Source organism: Macrotis lagotis, chromosome 7, assembly GCF_037893015.1.
Source record: "Macrotis lagotis isolate mMagLag1 chromosome 7, bilby.v1.9.chrom.fasta, whole genome shotgun sequence".
NCBI classification, from domain to species: domain Eukaryota; kingdom Metazoa; phylum Chordata; class Mammalia; order Peramelemorphia; family Peramelidae; genus Macrotis; species Macrotis lagotis.
Genome location: NC_133664.1, coordinates 210,634,818 through 210,659,516, shown reverse-complemented (window position 1 = coordinate 210,659,516; position 24,699 = coordinate 210,634,818). Strand labels below are relative to the sequence as shown.

Genomic DNA, 24,699 nt, shown 5'->3' with positions numbered 1-24,699 from the left:
TATCTTTGGGACAGCTTGGAGGCACATCATGAGTTCTCAAAATTTCTATCAGAGCACAAACTCTTAAAGGATCTACACCAAAATTTTCATGTATTCAAGTTAAAGTGGTCTTAATCTCATTTGGAAATAATAGAACTTGGGGTGGGTAGGTGGCGCAGCAGACAGAGCACCAGCCCTGGAGTCAGGAGTACCGGAGTTCAAATCTGGCCTCAGACACTTAATAATTACGTAGCTGTGTGGCCCTGGGCAAGCCACTTAATCCCAGTGCCTTACAAAAACCTTAAAAAAAAAATAATAGAACTTGATAACTGTCACCTAGGGATGTCACCTGTATGTCCCTAGTGTGACAACTACTACCCAAAACAACTACTGACAATCATATACCAAGTCAGAGAGGGAATGCAGTTTATAATGGTGAAGAGCACCCATACTGACAAAATCATGTGCCATTCAAATATAAAACAACTTTACTCAATCCTATTTTAAGTTTTTGCAAGGCAATGGGACTAAGTGACTTGTGCAAGGTCACACAGCTAGATAATTATAATGTGTGTGAGACCAGATTTGAACTCCAGCCCTCCTCACTTGAGGGCCAATGCTCTATCCACTGCACTGCCAAGCTGCTGCCAGCAATCCTTTTATTTTCAAATCAGGTTAAGAACACCTCAACTTTTAAAATAGGCAAACAATGTAATATATTCAGGGTCACATATGAACTTGGTGACTGAATCAGAAACTACAACTTATGCTGTACTACTTTCCTTTTAGAAATAAAAATTTTATTCATACAATCCCATAGCATATGGTTCTACTTAAGATATTCTATCAAGCCAAATTTTTAAGACATAACTTACCAGCCAAATAGTCAGATGATTATAAGCAAATCTGAAGAGATTAAGACTACTTACAACAATACACTTTAAAGTGAATGGATTTAATTAAAGGATTTAATAACTGAAATAAATGGTATCACAAGAAAATTTACTGGCAAGTCAATATTAGGATATTTAATACAGTGATCTAATCATTTATTGAGCAGCAAAAATATACAGTCTGTTTATTGAAGATCATGATACTAAAAAAAAAAAGCAACGACAATATGGAAAGAACCCACTGAATTTCATGTCAACTATAAGTAAGCTGACCTTTTCAGCAAATTTGATATCTGACATTTTCTGGTTGTGACATATCTAAATTGTTACAAAAAAAGTAAGTTGTCAGGTGATTTGACATAAATTCTACTGAAGTAATCACAAAAATCACAGGATTCTAGTTCTAGACATACAATAATAGGGTTTTTTCACCCCATTTTCAAAAGCAAATTGTCTACATCAATCTACTAGTAATCACTAAAACTAAAAAAAGGACTCTGACTAACAGTTTTCAATCAACTAATTTAATGACAAATTAAGAATTATCTTTAACTAGAATGCTTCATACCCCTTTCCCCAACTCCCTAATTTTATTGTATTCAGAGGCTAGTATAGGCAACAAGAAGATCTGTTCTTAAAGAAATGCAAGCATTCTCATAAAAAGCGAATAGAATCCAAGTTGGATTAAGAGAGCACTTTTACCAAACTTCGTAAAATGGCCTGCACTTAGTTACAAACCTCCCAACCTTTGAATCTTTGCTAAGGGTCCTAATCTTTTTTTTTATCCTTTTTACTCTTGGTCTAATTTACCTTATCTAGATTCCTTTGTATTAAAATTTAGGTAACAATTGAGAATTTTCTGCATTAATCATATTATTATATTATATATATATATATATTATACATATATGTACATACACACACACACACTATTTTATATATTTTAGTTAAATCTCACATTTTAAGATGAATAGGTTACTGTTTTAATATAGGCATTCTGGATTCTCTCAAGAAAAATGACACACTAAGTATCATTCAGAACAAATTTGAGCAATTTCAGCTGCTCAAGGGTTTGCAAGTAAATAAAATCAAGAGTTGATATGTGAATAAAACATATTTAATATATATACAAAAATAAAACTTTATTTGGATAAAAATTGACTCACTTTGCTTTGCATCCCAAGTACTTACGGCCCTTTGGCCAAAGCATCCCAAGCAGCTGCAAAATGATCAAGTAGAAAAATAAAAGTGCTTCCTAATGGATAATATCCAATGGTTCAATCTACTAATTCCTAGAATTTTCAGCCCCATTTACGTTAAGCTTCAAGCTCAAATCTGTTTTCCCAACAGTTTTAACTTTTATCTTGATGGGAAAAAAACAAACACTTTTTCTTGACCATTCAGAATAGAGGAAACCCTTCCTCCCTCAAAAAATACAACTACTTCAAATATTTGCTTAACTTTGTTTTGTTTTGATTTTTTGGTCAACTAGTTATCCCAAGGAAATTTTCCTATTTATAAACAACAATGAGAAATTTTTAAATAGGAATCAAGTGGTTTAAACTAAAGTTTAACCAAACTGGATTAGCTTATTTTATAAATATGCAAAACCCAATTCAACAGTATTTTATGCCCAAGAGGAAGCACACTAGCCTTTACCCACCTCATTTGCACAATCCTTTTGAGAGCAGCAGCAGCAATGGGAATTAAAGATGACCAACACCGAGCAAAAATCTCTCTTTGTAAAATCCATCAGAAAAGACAAGGTATGTAAGCTACCTTGTCCTTACAGAAAGGAATAGGGTAGGGAAGAATGGATAAAGAGTGGGCTAGTGGTTTATTAAAAGACTAAATTAACCCACAGCATAAGGAAAGCAAATTTCCAAGTTGGAATAAAGCATAGTTTCCTGTTTAACATTAGCCATGCTTCCCCAACTCTTAGGCATCACAGTTTGCTCTGCTTTGGAATCTGGTTGTTCTCTTTTAACCCCAAGAACAGTATTACATGCTAAGCAACAAATAAACTACTCTGCTTCACTGATCCTCCTCCAATAGCAAAAGTTCCCAAGGGCAGGTAAAATGAGATTTTTATTTACTCAAGCTCCACCCCCTAATCCATGGGGATCAGCACCCTCTTCTCAAAAGTAATTACCTCAAAGGCTAGTATGTATATAAAATTAGAAATTCTTTAACTACTTAGTCTGAAAAGACAAAAAAGGCAGAATTTAGTGGTAAAAAAGTAACAATAACAACAATGATGATGATAATAACAGCAGCTAACATTTTTATAGAGTATATAGCTCATACTATGTCCCAGGCATAATCCAGACAACAACTTGGGTAGGTAAATGTGTTATAACTCCAATTTTATAGATGAAAAAACCAAGGCAAACAGAACTAGGAATGACCTCTGCATATTGTATCCATCCCTTTTCTACTACAAACCCTACAAACTTAGTAAACTAGTTTTTAAAAACATTCAGTGAAGCAAAAAACAAGCATTAAAAAAAAACTGGTCAGGTCAATAAAGGTCTATGATGTGCCAGATACTGCATTAAGTGAACTTAATTTCTATGAAGAAATTTAAAAGACAATACCCTTGGCTCCAAGGAGAAACATTCAAACAGCTATGTACAAATAAGATTACATATAATATAAACTGGAGATATTCAACAGAGGGATGGCACTAGCCTCCCTAAGGGGAATCAAGAAAGGCTTTCTCAAAAACTGTGGAATTTTAGGAGGTAGAGATGATAGAGGAAAAAGAAATGCAGCCAAGAGCGACTAGAAAGGTGGCCAGGGTCAGTATGTTAAGAGTCAGGAAAAGGGAGCACCCTATCAGAGGATGAGCAGTGAAGTAGTCCATTTCATGTTATCTTATTTGCTTACCTGAATTCAGACCCTCTACAATTTGATACCTACCTAACTCTCTAGGGTCTGGCAATAAGAATTCTTAAACAAGAGTATTTCAGATAAACAAGACTATTCAATTCACTTCAAACATAATATTCATATATCCCATTTTCTACCTTTTTTATCCTGGTCCCATGTTTTCTTTAAGGCTTAAATCAAGTCATACAGACACTATGAGATCACCTTCTACTTCCCTAGTTTTAAGTGACTGCTTACTCCTTTGAACTTCTATTTGATTTACAATTTCACAGAACTCATTCTGGCATTTACAATGAATTACTTTATTATCTCCTCCAACTAGATTCCCCCAAGCATGAATGATGCTTTTTGTTTCTCCCTATCATCAGCATTTAGAATGCTCCCACAGGTATTATTAAATGTATATTGTGAAAAAGATAAGACAATGTCAACTGCACAACACTCAGAATGCTACTCTTTTTTTTAAAAAAACAGTATTAGTAAACCTGGTACAGTAGAAAAGTCTTACCCAATGGTGAATTAAAAGAATTATGACAGACATAAGAAATGAGTATCACATATCTGTTATAATTTCCTCCTTCCCTTTATTGCTGAAACAGACAATTGAGCACGCAGGAGCAATGGCATTGAGTGGCTTTGAGGACAAAAAGACCTAATTTCAAGTCCTGCAACTCAGGCAAGGCACTTTCAGTGTTCTAAGTAACTTTATAAGACTATATGATAAAGAGCAAATGATAATTTGCATCCAGAGAGAGAAGGGAGCTTCTTCACCTAGAAGTTCCCTACACCACAGGTCCAAGTCTATATCCCTATTTAATGTTACTTAATGAAATATGGAATGAGCCCAAAGTAAAATCAAGGATTTTTTGTTTTTAACCAAAGCAATTATTTCACTGAATAAGAAACTCAATGAGATTTCTCTACCAATGTAGATTATCACTTACTCCACAATTTAATGTCTTAGAGTTATCTCTAAAAATTGGACTTACTAAAAATAATTCACAATTCCATGAGTTTTATGAAGCAACTCTAACTTTAATAATTTTATGTTTACTAAATTAATAGAGTTCTATAAATACCTTTAAAAGGAACCCACAATGAAATACCTCTCAGAAAGGCTTGTAGGCTACCCATAATGATTTTCTTTTACTTAAAAAGTTCAATCTAAACAATAGGAAAATGAGTAAAATTGTTATAATGATTCAAAAGAGGTCATTATCACTACTGGAAACACCTGAATACATATTATACAGACAAGGGGAATCTTCAAAGACTTATGCAAGCTGGCATCCAAATTCACCAATATAGGGTTTGGGGGAAAAAGGTACCCCATATTACAAAAATTAAAGGTTAAAAATTAGAAATGGAATGATTTCTTCTGAATAAATGTTTTTAAGTCTCTATCATCTATGACAGGCATACTTATAGTTTATTCCTTTATCAAGTGAATACTGTAGCTTGTTCCAATGGATCTGAAACAGTATGAATAATTTAAGGCTATTAAAAAAATCAGGTACATTTTCACTTACTCTTTAAAAGCCCTATCTAATCAGAGATCAGATTCAATGTTTCTGCAAAAGAACAGGTGAATTATACACCTAGCTATGTAAAAACTAAAAGGAATTTTACCCTAACTGCTTTAATCTTTTTTCCCCCTCAGAGAGAACATTCAGACCTTGAAATCTAAGGACTAATGGAATTAGTAACAAAGTCAAATTACACAAACAAAGTAATTAAGATCTCTACATTTCTTGCTTGGTTGTTAAGGAGCTGGATTCAGCCAGATACTTACTGGTATGAACCATTAGTTTACAGGAATTTGAAGAGATCCTATGATCCTGATGGAAAACAAGCCTCCTCCAATTTCCTTACCAAACCCTGCTAAGTAATACTGTTAGAGGAAATTAGTTGGTCTCATGATTCCCATAATGTACAAGGCTCATTACTCTCTGGACATAAAAAAAAGCTGTCCATATATAAAAGTAATGTGACTGATTACTGTAATGTATTTAAGGGATTCTTATGGAAACAACACTGGGTTGCACAGAAAACATTTCCCTATAACTCTTACTGAATTGTCCTGCAATGTTATTGCTGGTAAGGCAGGCAGCTCAAGAGCTAAAATAAAGTACATTAATTATAAATAATTTTTTCTTTGTACAAAACTGATTGGCTTATACTCAGTTTAAGTCACTATTATGGGCTAAAAGTTTTTCTGCCAAAAACTGAGCCAGGTGCCTGAGTCTTATTACCAGAAGAAATGAGATGAGATCTGGAAATAAATGCAAAAGATAGCAATAAAAAAGGTAATGTCTCTCCTACCCCAAGTCCTTGCTTTGTCCTATCACTATTAGATTAATAACATTTTTAACTTATTTTTTTTACTTGCTTACGGTATTCAGTAACTGATTTCAGTAATTTTTTAATAACAGCTTGCTAAATCTTAGACAGTATAAATAATTCAAGGCTATTAAAAAAAACATGTACATTTTCACTAAACTCTTTAAAACCCTATCTAATCAGAGATCAGATTCAATGTTTCTGTAAAAGAACAGGTGAATTATACACTTAGTTATGTAAAAACTGGTTACACTGAGAACAAAACAAGGTTGGACAAGTAAATTATGCCCCTCCAAAAAAGTACACTATGTAGTAACCTCTATATATATAATACATGCTGTAAAAGGAAGGGCTACCTAATTGATCTGCCTCTAGCTTTTAAATAGAGCCACTTGCCTGTCAGAATTCTTGGACCCCTGACACAAAAGAGCTATATTCACACGAATATGAAGAGCAGAACTAGTGGCTCCCCAAGTGACTGAAGGTACCTGTTTTAGGATGATTCTTGAATATGAACTCACAGATCTCAACTAGAGAATTATCTATGGAACTGGAGTTTCTGAGATGAGGGTCTTTCTTTTAATCAAACTCCCACATTTGTCAGGTCCTGCATGTGCATGGAATTAACTGAAGCTAACATTTATATGACTCTTGAAGGTTTGCAAAGTACTTTACAAGAATTTTATCTTTACAACAACCCTGGGAGGAGGGTACTATTATTAGGCTTTTTTTTAAAATGTGAGGAAACAAAGTTGAATGACTTATTCAGACTCACCCAATTAGAAATGTCTGAGATTGGATTTAAACTCCACCACCTAATGTACCTTTGGTACCTGGCAATAATAAATTATTTGTAAAAAACTTGTATTTTGTAAAATAAGGATTAATAGGATGGTTGTCAGGAAAATGATTTTAAAATCTTGAAACACTAAATAAATGAGGTAGTAGTAGTGATGATTTGTCAAATCTGGGTTTTTTAACATACATTATCATTTTTAGTTTTTTGCTAAAGACTCAGGACTGAAATTGAAGCTGTTTCACATTTTTCAATGTAATTCAAAATTTAGTATCATAACAGTATGGGCAAAGTATTTATAGTTTCATGAAAGAGTCACTCATTGTTGCTATTTAAAAAGTCAAACAAGAAGTGGAATTCAGTTGAGAAAGTGAATTTTGTTGTGTATAAATAACTTCACCATCACTAATAAAATACAGCATACCTCTTGAGGAAGGTTACAGCATTTCTACATTTTAGTTTATTCAAGAAGAAAATTGACAGCTGGTCATTTTCCCTGAATTAATAGAGATCTTTACCTTCCAGAAGGGTCCTTCTGATCCTTACTAGATTCCTTCTGGCTTAATGATTTATATTTTATTCACAGAATTGAGAAACAGAAGGCATTTTAATTTCAGTGAAGTTTTAGAATTAATAAATGCATTACCTTTACCCCAAAAATAATTTTTATATTTGAAAATAAGTACAAGACTAATTCATATGAATATCAGTTCTTTTATATTCTTTCTCTTTTGAACTTCTGGATAAATGAAAATAATCGGGCAGCTAGATAGAGCACTAGTCCTGGAGTCTGGAGGACCTGAGTTCAAATCCAGCCTCAAACATTTAATAATTACCCAGCTGGGTAAGTGACTTGGGCAAGTCACTTAACCCCAATGACTTAACAAAAAAAAAAAAAAAATCAGATTAAAGTAAGATTAATTTGTCTTTTATTCCCCTTAGCTCTCAAATAGTTCTATATTAACATGTAAATTTACATTTATATCTATAACCCCATCCCCCAAAGAAGTTCCTAGAGGCTATTTTTATTTTGCATCTTTGCTGTGGTACTTAGCATACTGCCTCATATACAGCAGATGCTTAATAATTTGAATTACTTGAATGAGTCAGTTGTCATCCTAATTCTAATAATTTCAACTGTACTCTAATATAACTTCATATATGCTGTACATAAGAGTGGCATGATCATTTTATGATAGAATATAAGTAGAAAGAACAATGTATGTCCTTTGGATTAGTGTTCAATAATCAGGGCAGCTAGATGGTGCAGTAGATAGAGCATGGCCCTGGAGTCAAGAGGACCTGAGTTCAAATAATTACCTAGCTGTGTGAACTTGAGCAAATCACTTAACCCCATTGCCTTAAATAAAATCTTTAAAAAAAATTTTTCCCAAAATTTTATTTGCTTTACTTATTTATGAAGTTGAAAAGGAAAATAGTATCACAGATATGTAGAATGGGGGGGACCCACTCCCCCTTTTTCCTTTTTTTTAGGGTTTTTTTTTTTTTGCAAGGCAATGAGATAAAATGGCTTGCCCAAGGCCACACAGCTAGGTAATTATTAAGTGTCTGAGATCACATTTGAACTCAGGTATTCCTGACTCCAGGGCCATGCTCTATCCACTGCACCACCTAGCCCCCTTTTTATAGACGAAGACAGCACTCTCTCCATATATATATATATATATATATATATATATACACACACACACACACACACACACACACACACACACACACATATATAGATAAAAGTAAGGAGGTTAAGTGACTTTCTAAGGACACAGAGGTGATTCTAAGTAGGCACTGAGCTTCAGGGTCTTTTTTGAGTAAAGACAAGATTTCATACAAGTACAGCAATGATGACAATTTTATGAGCTCTCATAGCCTGTTATTTGCTTTTCTAATATAATAAGCAGGGTAGACAAAAGCTTCAGCTTTGAATTCAGCATACCCAGGTGTGAATTCTGCACCTGCATTGGTAAGACCTTCAGCTACAACCTATAAAACAATGAGGAGGTTGGATTAGGTGTCTAAGGGTTCTCCCATTCTATATTATATGTCAGACTTGATTCTATAATTTTTTATTTATTTGTGAAAATGTCAATCTCTCCTGTTGAACTGTAACTTCTGAAGGCAGAGATGTTCTAATCACTCTGGTTATTTTTCTTTAGGGCTAGTGCAAAACAGATGTTACATAAACATTTCTTGAGCCGAACTATACACAATTCAGAATATCAACTGAACAACTCAGACTTGGAAAAATGGAAAGTATATTTCAAGTGAGGAAAACAGTCATCTTGTGACAAATGACTTCAATCAACAAGAATAATAAAAAAAAATGAAATGACTCACCATTGAACACAGCTAACAAACATGTAGATTTAGAAAGGAGAGGAAGCAATCATAAGTAATGGGTAAAGTGAGTAGAAAAAGACCTAGGTTTTGATGCCTGTCCTAATGATTATGTAAGCAAAAGACAAGTAATTTCACCCTTGTGATCTTCAGTTTCTTTATTAGTAAAGTGAGGATGCAACATGTTTGCAAGACCTATTTCACAGGGATGTAAGTGCTTTGCAAAACAATATGTAAATGTGAACTACCAGTGATAAACTACTATAAATCGATTTTAGTATGAAAATCATATTTACACATAAAAATAAACAAAGCAATGATTATTCACTTTATGAAAAGATTAACAATGGAAGGGAGGCAAGATTCCTCAAATGTTTTTCTAATGACTAAATTAAAAAAAATTACAAAATCTACAGAAATACCCATTTTTATAAAATAAAAAGTTCCATGCTTTGTATTTTCTTTGAAACTACCAATAGCTTTCAGGTTCAAATGGATCGAGATACTCCACAACTAACAAGTGTACCACACCTTCCCTCTTTACTAATGACACTAAAAGAGGAGGAAACCAAAGACCCTGCAGGTTATACTGTTAGAGCTTTACATAAAAACAAAGCTGTGTGCGATAGTTAAGGATAACTATTCTTTTATAAATTTTACAAAGGACATTCTCGATCCTGCATTCTACCAGGCCAAGAAAATCTCATTTATAAAGAGGAAGTTTTAAAATATACCTTTAATTCAGAAGAATTTAAGTAGAATTATTTTTTTAGTTCATATTAATAAAAATAAACCAACTGCATGTTTCTTTGAGATATTATGGGGCAGGTGTTATTTAGGAAGAAAAATAATCAGAAATTTGATTCCTTAAGATTAACTGGAAACATTTAGAACTAAAAGAGATAGTCCAGGTAAAGAATCTCTAATAGCAGTCTGAAAAACAGCAGCACTATTGTCTGTGATGTTTAATGAAATCCACACCAGTTTCAAAATAAGAATATTGCAACATCAAAAGTGGTTAGCGATCAAAAGAGATAGCACGCTATGTCTCAGTATATAGCTCCCACAGGCACAGTCCATTTTCCCTGTCTGTTTGGTATTTGAACACCCTGGAACAAAATCAGAAATGAATAGAGATACTGGTTCACAAACTCTATTCTTTTTTTCTTTTTCTTTTAGATTTTTCAAGGCAACGGGGTTAAGTGGCTTGCCCAAGGCCACATGGCTAAGTAATTACTAAGTGTCTGAGGCTAGATTTGAACTCAGGTACTCCTGACTTCCAGGACCGGTGCTCTATCCACTGTGCCACCTAGCCACCCCCAAACTCTTTTCTATTAAGCAGAAACCACTGAAATAGGCCTTGTCTTATGCTGTGTAGTTGAGTTTGCTTGAAAAAAGGTAATTTCTATTAAATGCATGAATAGATGACTATGCTAAAAACAAAAACAATCCATTAAAATCATACCTTAATTCTGCTTATTATAAAAACAAAAAGTGAAGGCTTCTATTCTTTATAGCAAAATGAATGAATGCTAACAAAGACTCAGATGTAAGAAACAGATGACTGATTGCCTGATAGCAAATCTATATATCTAACTAATGTAGGTCATTAAGTTCATAGTAGTATTTACACTGAACTAGCTGTATTTTTTTCCCTTCATTAAAGTTTTGAAAAAGGTTGTTTAAATACATGATTTAAAATTTGCTTTTATTTCTTCTATATCACTATTGTGCTACTGATTGAAAGAGTGACATCTCCTTCACCTGTAAACCAACAATCATGAAAAAAAGATCCATATTAAGGTACCTCTAACTCAATTAAGCATCTACTGATTGAAGAGGGAATTGACCCTATAGTTATGAATATCTAGATTCAAGTTCTGTCTTTGACATATACTAGCTGTATGAAAAGTCTAATCACTTAGTTGTAATCCCATAAGCAACTTTGTAAAATCAAAGTATATATTGCTGATCTAAAATCAGTTGAGAAGATGTTATACTGAGTTCAAATTAATGAAATTACACTTATGAATCAAAAAAACAACTAAGTTCAAGGCATGATGACAGACACTGGGGACACAAATACAAAAAAAAAAAAAGACCTAAATCTTATACCTTCAAGAGAATATGAAAAAGTAGAGCATTTGAACTAAACCTTGAAGGATTGTCAAGGATTCTGAAAGGTCAGAATTCTAGACATAATGAATTACCTGGGCAAAAACAATGAAGTAGAACATTGAGGGAAACTTGGAAAGGATGTCTCCAGTGTTGTTCTGGCCCTGTGTTGTTTAAAAATCTTTTTTTAAAAAAAAAAAAACAACAACAATGATTTAGACGAAGGCAAAGATGTCATACCAAATTTGATTAGACACAAGTTAGAAACTGTAGCTGTCAGTTAGGATCCAAAAAACCCTTGATGAGTTAGAACAAAGTTGAACAAAGCCTGGGGATAAACACTTGTCAGAGAGGTTCTTGAGGAGTTTCTTGTTCAAGTACAGGTTGGTTTGGATGACCTTTAAGGTCTCTGTAACTTCTGTGCTTCTATGCATCTAAGAAATAGGGAAATGCCTGCAGAACTAATACTCATATTCACAGAAAGATTATTAATGGCAAAACATTTTCTAATAAACCTGGAAAATTTCTATCCACATTTCTACATGAAAACATGTAAAGCAAGTTGTCTTCTTTCAGATTTGAATCTATTTGCTCATTTAATGAGGAACTAACTGCTCATTTAATATTATGAATTAATAACAGAATTAGCCAATGAAGAAATTTTTTTAAAAAACCTATAAAAGATGTTAAATATAAGAAAGATGTTTGAGTATTATATTTCAAACTTCTTTCTTAGATTATAAGACCAAGAGAATGGTGTTATCATTGGAAAAAGAGACATTTTTAAAAAGATTTATTAATGATATATTTGATTTTACTTAGAAATAAGAAATTAAAACTTATGGATAAAGATCTGAATGTCAGGGTTCAAACTGAGGAGATATCCTACCCTATTAAGAGAAGATATTTTAATATTGAGCCTCGTGGTTAACCATTTAGGCAAGAATTAACAATGCACCCCATATATATGTCAAATTTTTTTCTTTCTCATTAAGATGTTTAAGAATATCACTCTCTCTAGCCAGAAAATATATATGTTGATCATTACCACACAGTTATCATTTTTTAGTATGTTAAAAAATTTAATATAATCACTTGGATTAATTTTGATACTTAGTCATGGATTTATTATGGTACTTCTTTTTAATACTATGTCACTTGTTTTGTAATTATTTACCTAAAGATTTTGTTAAATGTTTCAATTGGACAGCACTGGAAAGCTTTGCCAACAGACTATTATAGTCAAGGGTAATTTAAACACTAGTCAGCTATTAACTTATGATCACTAAGACTAGCACCTAGCTCAATAATGTTTGTTGACTGAATTAAATCCCTAAGGATAAACCAGACAAACAAATCGTGGGTATAACATCCTGAATTTAAACTTAAAAATGTGCTCTTTTTCAAAAGATTTATAGATTTTTAAAAATTCTCCAAATGTATTTCTCATGGTGGAAATGGGATTTAAAAGATTCAAGATATTTGCATAGGAACATTTTTAAACAATTTGAAAAGTGCTATTTCTGTAATTTTTTTTGTTTTCCAAATGAATACAAGCAAGGCTCAGCATAAAAGGGGCAAAGTAAGAATTCAGTAGAAGCTGGGGCTTTTTTGGGGGAGGGAATAGGGAACTGGTGAGAGGGAAATCATTCACACACTGTAACTTATGCTATTCTAGAAACAAAAGCTTATTTTTCCCCTAAACTTTTCAGCATGCCTTTCACTATTTTCCTTATTGTACTAAGCTATATTATCCATAATGATATTCTGGGTTTCACATAGCAATCGCTCAAGAATCTGTCAAAAGGGGAAAACTTACACTGGTTACTCGACGGTAGATCTGCGCAGCATTTTGGCATTCAGAATAAGGGTATTCAGATGTAGCCATCTCAAGCATGCACATTCCAAAAGCATACACGTCAACGGATTCATCATATTTTTCCTCGTACATCTCAGGGGCCATGAACTCTGGGGTACCTTAAATTAAAAGAACGATTCAGTCTCAATTCGAGCAGAGCCAGCAGGCGTTACTCACCGCAGGGAGAAGCAGAGGGAGCCACCTGTGAGAGAAGAGAGAAAGTAGAAGCAAAAAATGAGGGAGGAACCCTACTTAAGTCTGCTGCATCAATGTAACTAAAAGGTGTCTTCTACTGCAAGGCCTTTATGAGAAATAAGAACAGATTGGAAAAAAATTTATTGATTTACTGCCTCATAATAGAGTTTACTGAACAAAAAAAAAAATCAAAATACACCCCATGGCTATAAATGAATATTTACTATCACTCAGATTAATAACAAATGAAAGAAAAAAGTCAGGGACTAGAAGCATTACACCTACCTGTAAGTGAAAGATGATGCAGTGAACATTCCTAAATACCTACTGCCCTCTACTGCCAAGCAGTAGTACTGTTTAAAATTCCCAGCTAACCTATAACTAAAATTTATATATTCCATCTGTTCAGTTCCACTTTTTAAAGGCCTTGCAATGAAAAGCCCAGTGTTCAGTAAAGATTTGCAAGGAATAAATTAAAATGTATTTGTCCACAAAGGCCACTCACCAGAGCCCTTTTCTTCATACTTACCATCACACCTGCAGTACACATTTTAAGCCTACTGCAGATACAGGAAATATAGTGAAGGGCATCCTACAGGCAAAAAAAATACTCAGAAATACAGAAAGATTGAGTTACAAGCAAAGAGTTTAAGGAAGGTTAATCCTAGACTTTATAGTGAATTCCCACAGGGAATTGTACACTATATGAATCAAGACAAAGATTTGAGGATGTCAATGAAAATATTTCTTCTGGCCAATTTTAGAAAAATTCAGTTTGAGACTCTCCTATTATTAGCCATAAAATGAATGCATGACAACTACAATCCAAGATTTCAATGACGACAAACTACAATTGTAAAATATTATCTACTTGTCCTTTTCCAAGAACAGATACAAATTTGGTCTACTTAGGAACCAGTTGTCTAGTCTGAAGACATTTCAAAAATCTAGGGCAACCTCTGAGATTCTGCCTTTAGGAGAGAATGATAATAGCCAGTACAGTGCTTTCTCCTTTTTCTTGCTCCAAAAGATAAAGTACAATTTAGTTTCTTTTTCAGACTCTTAACTCTGGGAGATCAGGAGTAAAACTAATCAATAAAACCACAAGTCAGTGATTTTAATATTTTTCAACCAAGTTGCAGTCACAGCAATTGCTGAACAATATAAAATGGGCTATTTCAATGCATAGCAAAAAGATCAGAATTCAAGTTCCATTTTGTTAATACCACTTTATACTTTCTCAGAATACAAGTACTGCTCGACAAAAATAAGAGCCAAAAAAGTTCAATGTACATCATCATCATCACCAGAGAAATCTCTGAAATATCAACATTATCCAAGATGTTTTATATCATTATATAAAAGCTTCTAGAAGCCACAATTACCAAGAGATCCATTCCTCATAAGCAGAAATAATCACTTTGATGCTCAAATCAATTTGTTTTTAAATTGGCTTTATGTAGTGAAAAATCGCCAAGCCTCCAGATTAATGACTGCCAGGCCAGCTAGGGTCCAAGGTACAAAGGAAACATACCTATCACACTCTTGGCAAAAGAAGCCCGCTTCAGAGTTGCCAGACCCAGGTCTCCAATCTTGACTGATCCTGTTGGGCCAGTGATAAAGATGTTGTCACATTTAAGGTCCCGGTGAATAATAGGTGGTGTTCGGGTATGAAGAAACTGAAGCCCTTTCAGAATCTGACGGCACCAGCTTCTCAGAACTTTGATCTTCATCACCTTAAACCTTTTCAGGTACCTGGAAGAAAAAGCATATACCAAAGAGTTGTTCAAGATAAAAGTTTGTTGCTTTGAAGTATTCCATTAAATTCTAACATAACAGAGATATTTTGAATATAATATTGCTAAGATACAGTGGTTTTAAAACTGTGACTTTAATGAAAAATATAAGACACTGATAGCTTAAAATTTATTTTCACTACAGGTAAAGAAAAAGTCTGATTTCTTTACTCTTACAAGTAAGTATAATATCAAGTTGACAAAAGACTCTTAAAAGAATCAGATGCTCAGTAGATAACTACTTCAAAAAACCAACAATATTTCAAATGAAAAGGATGAATAGTTAATGATAGTTCTGAAACAATTCCCAACTGCAAAGCTATCAATTCACATATGTAATGAATTCTCTGGCATGAACATGACAGGAGTTAGCATATGCTAGGCCAGCGAAACCACCTTGGTTTCAACCAAACCTTAGACCTTAGGAGAAACAGTTCAGAACACTGAGAAAAGAGTCTCAAGAACAAGTGTCCCTCACTGATAATAGCTAATCTTGCAAAGAAGTGGTGCAGAAAAATCTTTTTTAAAAAAATAATAAAGTAATTGGGGGAAAGCAATTTAAAAAAAATACCCCAAAAATATAATTTTGAATATTTAATTAAATATTAAATTAAATATTAATATTAATAATTAATAATAAATCCTTTTGCATTTTGTTTTTAGGTTTTTGCAAGGCAAATGGGGTTAAGTGGCTTGCCCAAGGCCACATAGCTAGGTAATTATTAAGTGTCTGAGGCCAGGTTTTAACTCAAGTACTCCTGACTCCAGGGCCAGTGCTCTATCTATCCAGCCTCCTAGCCGACCCCTCCTCTTGTGTTTTGACATGCACATAGGAAAGGTTTTTTATTTTGCAAAATTAAAAAAGCAATTTTTTAAAATTATCAGTGAAAAGTCAGCTGACCAACTCTCCAAGGAAGAATAGACCCCTGCTTCTAGCCAAGACTCTTAAGAAATAGGGCAAAGGAGCAATCTTTGTGAAGGAGAAATATCCTCTGCAAAAATGCACTGTCTGCCTCCTCAGCAGCAGTATTTAATAAAGGATTCCAAAAGAAAGTTCTCACTATTAGAGCACTGTCAAATGGTTCACCATTAGGAGCCAATAAGATATCATTACTAGACATGACATAAAAGATATATTATTATCTGCCTTCTATTCTATCTAACCTTAAGTGGAAATCAATACATGATGTCTCCCTCCTTTAGAATGAATTCATTAAGAGATGGTACAGGCTTACTTTTTTCTTAATATTCCTTGAACACAGCATAGTGCATGCCTAAGTAGTTAACAAATGCTTTATAATTACTCATTATTCTGTACTGCTGCAATTAATTTACCAGTTATAGGATGAGTTCACTCATCCACAATAATAGAATCAAAAACAAAGTTAAATTCATTTGTCCCTATACTAAATGTTATTTTCTTTCTTCTAAGAGGAAAAAAAAATCAAAACCAACATTTTTCTAAAGCAGATCTCAGTCACAGAAAACATGAAAATGAGATTAACAGAGAAGTAGTCTTAGAAAGGTGCCTTCCAGCAGTTTATGACTAAGGAAGAGATGGAGAATATTACTAATAACAAACTAAATGATTTCGATTACATTAAATTAAAAAGCTTTTGCACAAATAAAACCACTGAAACCAAGATCAAAAGAAATGTAGTAAACCAAGAAACAATCTTTACAACTAATATTTCTGACAAAGGACTCATTCTTAAAATATACAGAGAACCGAGTTATTTTGTTTTTTTAAAAAAGCCATTCCCCAGTTGACAAATAGTCAAAGGATATACAAAGGCAATTTACAGATGAGGAGATCAAAGCAATCCATAGTCATATGAAAAATTGCTCTAAATCATTACTTATTAGAGAAATGCAAATTAAAGCTTCTCTGAGGTGCCACCTCACACCTCTCAGACTGGCCAGTACCAGAAAGGATAATGATCATTGTTGGAAGGGTTGTGGGAAATCTGTTGTTGATGGAGCTGTGAACTCATCCAACCTTTCTTAGCAAACTGTGGTATATGTACCTCATGGAACACTATTGTTCTATTAGAAACCAGGAGGGATGGGAATTCAGAGAAGCCTGAAGGGATATGCATGAACTGAAGCTGAGTGAGATGAGCAGAACCAGAAAAACACTGTACACACTAACAGCCACATGGAGGTGATGTTCAACCTTGATGGACTTGCTCATTCTATCAGTGCAACAATCATGGATAATTTGGGGCTGTCTACAATGGAGAATACCATCTGTATCCAGAGAAAGAATTATGGAGTTTGAACAAAGTTCAAGGACTATTCCCTTTACTTAGGAAAAAAAAACTGATATGTTATTGTCTGATCTTGTTCTCTCTTATACTTTATGTTTCTTCCTTAAGGATATGATTTTTCTCTCTCATGACACTCAATTTGGATCAATGTACAACATGGAAACAATGTAAAGACTGACAAATTGCTTTCTGTGGGGGGGGGGGGGTTGTTAAAACCCAAAAGAAATAAAATCTTTAATAAAAAAATAAAAGAAATAAAGGTGCCTTCCAGAATTCGTGAAATTTAGATGAATGGCTACAGATATCTAGATATACGTGACAGATCTATATTTGCATATAAATCAAGAACTTCGGTTCTGAACCAATTTATAAAGTATTCCACACATGCCAGGTAGCTATCTGGGAGAAGGGAATAATTTACTTGAAAACTGTTGTCTAGGGTCTCTCTTTTGAATCCTCCCATCAATGGGTTGGACCCAGCACCATGATGCAAATTTTTACGAAAACTTTGGTGGGTAAAGTACATCACCCTTGACATCAAACCATCTAATACTACTGAAAATGTCATGGCCAAGATATAAGATGAGAAAGGTATTCCCCCTGAACAAAAAAGATTGATTTTTGTTGACGAACAACTGGAAGATGGACATACTTTGTATGACTACAACATTCAGAAGGAATCTACCCTTCATCTTGTTCTGAGGCTTCGGGGTAGAGCCAGGAAGAGAAAGAACAAGTCTTATACCAATCCCAAAAAGAACATATATAAGAGAAAGAAGCTTGCTATTCTGAAGTTGATAGTTTATGAGAATGGCAAGATTACCCGCCTTCAACAGGAATGCCCTTCTGATTAATGAGGTGCTAGAGTCTTTATGGCTAGCCATTTTGACAGACATTAAATTTGTGGCAACTTTTGTCTAACCCACTGCTTCAACAAGCTAGAAGACAAATAAATGTATGTATTAATAAGAAATTCAACTATTAAAAAAAGAAAAAGAGAACTTGTGTATTTGGAGGGAATAATAAATAGCAAGTTGAACATAGTGGATTTACAGTTTCATCAGCTATTTTCATGTAATGTGTTATGGAACTGCTTACTTTGTTCCATAAACTGAAAATAAATTAAATTAAAAAACAAAAAAAAAGTCATCAACAAGGTTTTAATGAGATCATATTTAGCTGGATTACATAAAAAGGTAAAATCCATAAACCCACAGCTCAGGAAAGCACAATTTCATTATGTGACAACAAGGTAATGATGAAAGGCAACCATGGCTTAGAAATCAAAATTATTACTGTGAAAGGAAGCAACTGAGTTTCTCAATGTGGTTATTGAAAAGAAGGCCATATATGCAGTCAAGAGGAATCTAGGTTTGAATATCTTTAGTCTGTCCCTTGTGGACATAATACATTTTGTCTGTGTTCTTAAATTGTGATTCTCAGAAATGAATATAGCATTTGATCATTATATAACGGTATTCAGTGGGATTGACTGTATTCTGTATTTGTTTTTCTGTTTTGCTGCTGTTTTGTATTTTGTATTTTTTTGGTAGATCTCTTTAATGTCTGACAATAAATTAAGCAGGATTCTGCTATCCACTGTAACATGACAACAGAAAAAGAAAAAAAATAATAATTTTAGGGGCAGCTAAGTTGCCAAGTAGATAGAATATCATTCCTTGAGCCAGGAGGAACTAGTTCAAATTCAGCCTCAGATACTTAATATTTAGATATGTGACCTTGGGCAAAAATAAAAAAATAATAACTCATGGACCCCTATATAAAACATCTTGGGGGGTTCCCTAGGATCTGCAGACCACAATTTTATGAAATGTTGCCCTAGCCTATCTGATATAATTCTGCATAGAAATGAAAGGCCAAGAATCAGAACCCATGGCTAATTCAGTCAGCTCAAAAATATTCTCACACTTGAGTAATTTAAAGTCAAGAAAGAATTAATACAAATTCATTGAGGAGGAAACTGACAACTAAGGAAATGAAAGAAGACCTCCATTTAAGAGGAGACTTAAAAGGGATTAAAGAGAGATAAGAGAGTGGGAGAATATTCCAGATATGCTACTTCAAAGGCATACAGAATGCCAAGAATGGAGAGAAGCAAGTAAGCCAGTTTGTCTTAAGTGAAGAGTCAGTAAAGAAAAATAACGTATAATCAAACTGGAAGGATAAGAGAGGGTTTATTTTAGAATCAATAAGGACTAGAATTTCTTGACTAGGGCAGCTAATATTGTCAGATTTCAAAATGTACTGGAAAGGGAAGAGTTGAATGCAGAGAGACTAATTACAAATGAGAACTTTTATCAGTGATATAAACAGAAAGAAGGGGGTCACAAAGGAGATTTAAGTTGTCTATAAAAAAGCAACCCATTGAGGGAAGCTAGGTCAGTGGATAGAACAGCAGCACTGAAGTCAGGAGAACTTGAATTCAAATCCAGCCTCAGATACTTGATAATTACTAGTTGTGTGACTTTGGACAAGTCACATAACCCCATTGCACCATAAAAAACAAAAACAATTCACTGTTAATGCCTATTCCTCACTTCCTTTTCTTCTAGTCATTCCAAATTTACATCAATTGTACATTTCCTGTATTTTTTCCTCAGTGGAGCTTTTTAAGTCTCCCCTCCCCAAGTAAGCTCCTTGACAGCAGGGCCTACCTTACTTTTATCTTAGTATCTCCAGAATTAAGCAAGAGTACCTGGCTGGTATTTAATAAATGCTTGCTGATGGATGAAAATAATCAATCATGTTTAAGAAGAACTAAGACAGACTTCCCTGCTCTCAATAGAGGAGGTATATTAAAGATGCAGAATGAGGTACATGTTTAGACAAGGCTAATATTTCAATTTGTTTTACTTAAACATATTTTTGTTATAAAGTTCAATTATTTTAAAGGGAATTAATATTTCTTGAAGTTCTTTTTAAAGGACATCAATAAAAAAAGACATCAATAAAAGCATCAAAACTTTTTGTATTTTCTTTTTTTGCAAAGAGATATAATATCCAGAAAAAGAGCGGTAAAATTCCTGGTTGAACTTTGTGTTAGTCAGACCACAGTTGAAGAACCCTGTCTTTGGTTATCAGCCCTATAGGGAAGGGTCTTAAGTTCATGTTATATGAGGATTGGTTGAAAGAAATAAGGAGACAAAAGAAGAGATGACTCAGTTTGGGTGTAACACTATGGCTGTCATCAAGTAAGTAAAGGTCTTCTATGTGAAAGAGGGGTTAAATTTATGGGGAAAGAGGAGGAAAATGTGCTGAGAAGTCAGTAGAAATGATAGGTAATAGTTTCAGAAAAGAAGATTTAGTCTTGATAAAAGGAAAAAACAATAACACTGCTATAGCTCTTACAAAAATGAAATTGAGCTACCCAGGGAGATAGCTTTTACCAAACTAAACTGTTGGGAAGTGAAAATTATATAATTGAGAACAAACCCAATGAACTGATGTTTCATCTAATGATTCAGTCCTTTGCCATTGGATTAACCATGGCATAACTAAGAATTACATTGGGGTTTTTAATTTATCATGTATATGAGATTGGACTCTCTTGGAGGATTTGGGTAAAAAAAATGTTTAATTTAAAATAAATCAAGAATATGGACTTTTCTCATGATAACTGCGGACAGGTGAAGTGGGTAGGGTGGGGGGTCTGTAACTAGGATATGGAAAAATCTTTATCAGTTATGTGATTTTGTAATTTTATATATTTTGTAAATTTATAATTATTTGGTTCTCTCTTAAAGCCTATTATTATTATGTTATTATTATTATTATATTAAAGTCTGGAATTAATATGTGATTTCTTTGAAGGGGTATTAAGGGAAATATAAAAAATTATTATCCCTTCTGGGAATCTGTCAGTTCATGTACAATCGAACAGTGGAAAAATTGTCTTGTAAAATTTAGTAATTCTTACTGCAATTTTGTCACTAAGATGTTCTAATTTAAAGAATTTTGACACTAGTAATTTGTATTTTGAATAGAGCTAGTAGTTGAACAGGATTAATATGAAGTTTTCTTTATGGAAGTTTGTAAGCCACATAGGAAAATTGTGACTATTTTGGAGATATATATCTATATCTATACCTATATCTATATAGATATATCGATATAGATATAGATCCAAAACATGCTTTGGAGTAAAAGCACCTATGTAATATGAGAAAGATAAACACAAGAAAGATAATTTGAGATTTAGCTGATTGTTATGTGAGGCATAGATTGCCTTGGCAATCTACTAGCCAAAGGATGTATTTAGTTATTGTATAATACTACAAGCTAAAAAGGAGGGGTCTCTAGCCAAGGAGAATCTAATACATTATCTTTAAATACATATAGGGAAGATAGGGATGTGGGTCTGGAGATTAGACACCTTGAGTAAAAGGTAAGAGATGAGGCATACAGGCCCAGAAATAGAGCAAGGACTCAGGAAGGACACTCAGAGCTTTAGGAAGGGGATTCATAAATTGGGACCCCATTAAGATTATAATATGGAATTTAGGGGCAGCTAGGTGGTGAAGTGGATAGAGCACTTGCCCTGGAGTCAGGAATTAAATAACTAATTAAATAACTAATTTAAATTAAATAACTAATTAAATAACTGTGTGACTTTGGGCATTTCATTTAACCCCATTGCCTTAAGTAAAATAATTTTTTAAAAATTCTACAATGGGGAATTTAGTGAATTGGACTTCCCCAAAGTTCTAATTATCTAGAATTACTACATTAGATCTTCAGTTTTCTCTTTTTATGTCTGATACCAGAATGGCCAACAAGAAGGAAGTGTGACTGGGTCAATGTGTTCTTGGAGCCAAGGAAGCCAACAGACTGAAGATTTCAGGTGACAGGGATACAGTTGAAGAGGCTGAATTTTCAGTGCAGCCTAAGGTTAGACCCTTTTTATTTGATTTCCCCAAAAGTGACATTTGGATAATGTCTCACCTGGCAAAATAAATCTCGCCTTAAGACGTTTAGCTACCCATATGACCTCTGCTTGGTCACTGACATTCAAAAATTCTATCAATAAAGGAATTTCCCTTTGATGTCCTGGATCTTTATAGTAAGAAGTTTTAGGTCAATTAGATTTAATAGGCAGTTAGATTAGGTGTGTATCTCTGACACTTACTGTCAGCTACATGTTTAGATAGGAATTTTTATGTTAGAGGGAATATTTATGTAAGAAGAAGAATGGGAAATTTTTAGGATAATTAGAATTTCAAGGTTTAAGGAAGGAATGGGAGTCAGATAAATACATCAAGAAATGGAAAATCTATGGCATATTTGGGGGGAATAAATTCATTTTGGTTAAGAATGTTGAGTCATTATTGTAATGAGAGCAAAAAGTTAAGATTACTTTTATTTTTAAACAATACGCTGTATTCTTTGTACTAAGATAGCTGTTAAATGTGCATGTTACAACCTTAAGTTTATGTGGTAATTCTCATTGGAGTTTACTCATGCAGTGAAACATTTATGGGTTTATTGTATGTCAATAGGTCTCAACAAGTCACCTGAGCTGGAGAGGACTTCTTGGAACAGATTCAGAAGATAACAAGTACATATATGCTGTATTCTGGCCAATATAATTCTGTCAAGTTTTAGAACAAGCAAACAGGAAAAATGTTTTTAAATTAAAGTCTTACAGTATTAATTAACCAAAATATTGCAAAACAGCTACTGCCCTTTTCTAGTCATCATCATTCTACAATGCCACCTTAAAGTTATTCCTCCTTAACCTTTACCATATAATCCTAAAGATGGAAACAGTCTTTTCTGTTGGTGCTCCAAAAAAGTTGATCCTGCCCCAATTGACAAAGGTCAAAGGATATGCAAAGGCAATTTACAGATGAGGAAATCAAAGCGATCCAGTCATATGAAAAATTGCTCTAAATCATTACTTATTAGAGAAATGCAAATTAAAGCATCTCTGAGGTACTGCCTCACACCTCTCAGGATGGCCAATATGACCAGAAGGAGAATGGAAGGGATGTGGGAAATCTGGGATGCTAATGCATTGTTGGTGGAGCTGTGAACTCATCCAACCTTTCTGGAGAGCAGTCTGGAACTACACCCAAAGGGCAACAAAAATGTGTATACACTTTGATCCAGTAATGCCACCACTGGGTCTTTACAATGAAGAGATTACGAAAAAGGGTAAAAACATCACTTGTACAAAAATATTCATAGCAGCCCTGTTGATGGTAGCAAAAAACTGGAAATCAAGCAAATGTTCTTCAGCTGGGGAATGGCTTAGCAAACTGTGGTATATGGTATGTCATGGAACACTATTGTTCTATTAGAAACCAGAAGGGATGGGAATTCAAGGAAGCCTGGAGGGATTTGCATGAACTGATGCTGAGTGAGATGAACAGAACCAGAAAAACACTGTACATGGGGGTGATGATGAACCTTAATGGACTTACTCATTCTGTCAGTGCAATAATCAGGGACAATTTTGGGATATCTGCAATAGAGAATACCATCTGTATCTAGAGAAAGAATTGTAGAGTTCAAAAAAGGACCAAAGACTATTACCTTGAATTTTTTTTAAAAAGTTATCTTATATAATCTTGCTCTTATATTTTTTTCTTAAGGAAATGATTTCTCACTCAACACATTCAATTTAGATCAATGAATAGCATGGAAACAATGTAAAGACTAACTAGCACCTTATGTGGGAGTGGGAGAAGCAAGATTAGGGGGGAGAGAAGCAAGATTGGGGAGAAAATTGTAAAAGTCAAATTAAATAAAATCTTTCACAAAAGAAAAAAAAATTGATCCTGGATAGTACACCAAGATCTTATTAATGCTATGCCTAACAACTTAACAAATGAAGCCTTTCCTTTGGGTTGTGGATTACAAAGAATCCTTCAGATAATGAAGGGGCTTTCAGGTGACTCCCTTCACCAGTCTCTGGCTTCCACAGCTGCTGGTTGTACTCAGTGGCTGCCTCTATGGCAGCTACATCTCTCCCACAGCTGCCCATTCCAGTTCCTGGAGCTGCTCCACAGCATACCCCTCCCCAATGCCTTGGTTGGGGCTTTCCTGGTTGGCTCAACCTACCTTTGTCAGGTAGAAAGAGCAACATTCATTGAGATATCCTAACTCGCCACTATATTACAAATGTTCAAATCAGGATTTAATATATGCCAGGAATTGTACAAGATGCTAGATTGCAAAGCAAGGCAAA

At 34.0% G+C, this 24,699-nt stretch overlaps 1 protein-coding gene and 1 pseudogene across 11 annotated transcripts in view; one reads left to right on the top strand and one right to left on the bottom strand.

The window, feature by feature from the left end:
• Window positions 1-24,699, bottom strand: part of WNK1 (WNK lysine deficient protein kinase 1) — a 161,587-nt gene that overhangs the window by 52,625 nt on the left and 84,263 nt on the right. For 9 of the 11 annotated variants that reach the window (XM_074194710.1, XM_074194701.1, XM_074194702.1 and 6 more), the window contains exons 3-4: window positions 14,958-15,178; window positions 13,190-13,347 (exon numbers count right to left, since the gene is read on the bottom strand). In XM_074194710.1, coding sequence (XP_074050811.1) covers window positions 13,190-13,347; window positions 14,958-15,178 — 379 coding nt within the window. Of the gene's footprint in view, window positions 1-2,038; window positions 2,511-2,535; window positions 12,036-13,189; window positions 13,348-14,957; window positions 15,179-24,699 lie in introns of those variants that run through there. The other 2 variants (XM_074194708.1, XM_074194709.1) reach the window with 2 other exon arrangements.
• LOC141493406 (ubiquitin-ribosomal protein eS31 fusion protein-like) lies at window positions 17,974-20,039 on the top strand (annotated as a pseudogene).